Here is a 1,613-nt window from a genome sequence, read left to right on the forward strand (position 1 = left end):
AAAAGCAAAAATAAAGAAATGAAAAGAAAAAAGCGAAATAACAATATAACAGTATCAATTTGCACAGCAATAGCAACGAAAAAAAAAAAATTATAAGTTTTATGCTTTTTATGTCAACTAATAATTGGGATTGTTGGATTAAAGTGGAACATAGTTAAATATACGGTAGGATAGATACAATAATACACTTAGATTAAGACGGTAAAAGGTTTGAAGAAGGGATGGCAGAAGAGGATAAAAGCAGAAATGGAAGCAGGAAGAATGGAACAAATACAGGACCTGGGAGCGGGCAAAGCGAGGGTCCGACCTGTTCTTCCAATGTTTATGTTTTTCGAAAGATTTTGATTGCCATTCCGGGGTCATCGACCTCTTCTGAGCAATCAGCGCTTTATCGTTCAACAGTGTCTCAATTGTCACCTCTTTCTCGACGTTCTCATTGGCCCATTCGTATCTTTCTTTTGGTGCTGTACTTTGTGATCGATTCCAAGCTTGTTCAGTCTTTGCATATGGCGTACTACTTGCACCAGTAGTGATATGTGTACCAGTGGTACCACTCGACGTATGATTGGTAACTGCTTGTGATGTATAACCAGCAAGATTTGTTGACGGTGGTGGTAATATTCCATGAGAAGATGGCGGAGTAGAGTATATATCACGTGTTCTAGATGTATTGCTTATCTTTTGAGCAGAATTATCTATCTTGGCTGATAGACTAAATGTTGTTGGTTTAGGTATTTCTTCCTGACGATTAACGGTACGATGTTGACGTGTAAAACCAGCAGTTGGCCCAAATGAGGTACCAAAACGATGATCAGGTTGCTCATTTTTAGCAAGATGTTGATTGGATCGTGTATCTCCAACTAGAATATCAGCCGAAACATGATCAACATTAGGTGCCATTTCGATATTCATCTCATCACGTTTCAGCGAAGTATGATCAAATTTTGAATGTAAACGACGTTGTTCCGGTCCATGACCATGATATGGACCATCTTTACTTACTGCACCTTTACGGAAATCCATACCGCCCATTTCATATCCAGGACTTGTCTTATGTTCATCATGATATTTTCGGGTATTGCCATAATAGATGTAAGACGATGAATCCTGTGGTATGCGTGATTTGTCAACGTAATCTAATCCACCAAATTCATATCCTCGTTTCGCCGATCTGCAGTACATTTGCTACCAACAAATGCATTAAACTTTTCTTTCTTATTTCATATTCAATTTTTTTCCTAACCAGTTTTTATTATTTTTATAATTAAACTTTTGAAATTTTCCAAATCCACAAAGTAATTAATACCATATAAACTAAACTTATTAATTAAAACCATAAAATTAACAATATACCTTTCTTCATTTCGCTTTTTTGGATGCTGTAAAGTGGAATATTGAGGTGCGTAATAGGAATGCGCAGCGGAAGGTGTTGCTGAACGAGCTCGTTCACTTCGACTACGTGCTGTATGCGCCCAATATGGTTCCTTGAAAAAAAAAATTTTTTTAATTGTTTTTTAAAAAAATTTAAAGTGTATATTAAACGATAAATTTGGAATATTTAAATGTAATCATTCGAAAACAAAAAAAAAAAAAAAAAAGAAGAAAAAGAAAAA

General features: G+C 35.3%; 1 protein-coding gene across 1 annotated transcript in view; it reads right to left on the reverse strand.

Annotated features, from left to right (window-relative positions):
- The window catches only part of LOAG_18884 (CBR-PQN-22 protein), a gene marked incomplete at both ends in the record, with an annotated part of 5,378 nt that extends 3,894 nt beyond the window's left edge, over nt 1–1,484 (reverse strand). Inside the window, 2 exons of the mRNA XM_020451544.1 lie at nt 280–1,171; nt 1,354–1,484. Coding sequence (XP_020304661.1) covers nt 280–1,171; nt 1,354–1,484 — 1,023 coding nt within the window. The remainder of the gene's footprint in view (nt 1–279; nt 1,172–1,353) is intronic.
- Between the last annotated feature and the right edge of the window lie 129 nt (nt 1,485–1,613).

The sequence above is a fragment of the Loa loa genome (assembly GCF_000183805.2).
Source record: "Loa loa unplaced genomic scaffold supercont3.628, whole genome shotgun sequence".
Classification (NCBI taxonomy): domain Eukaryota; kingdom Metazoa; phylum Nematoda; class Chromadorea; order Rhabditida; family Onchocercidae; genus Loa; species Loa loa.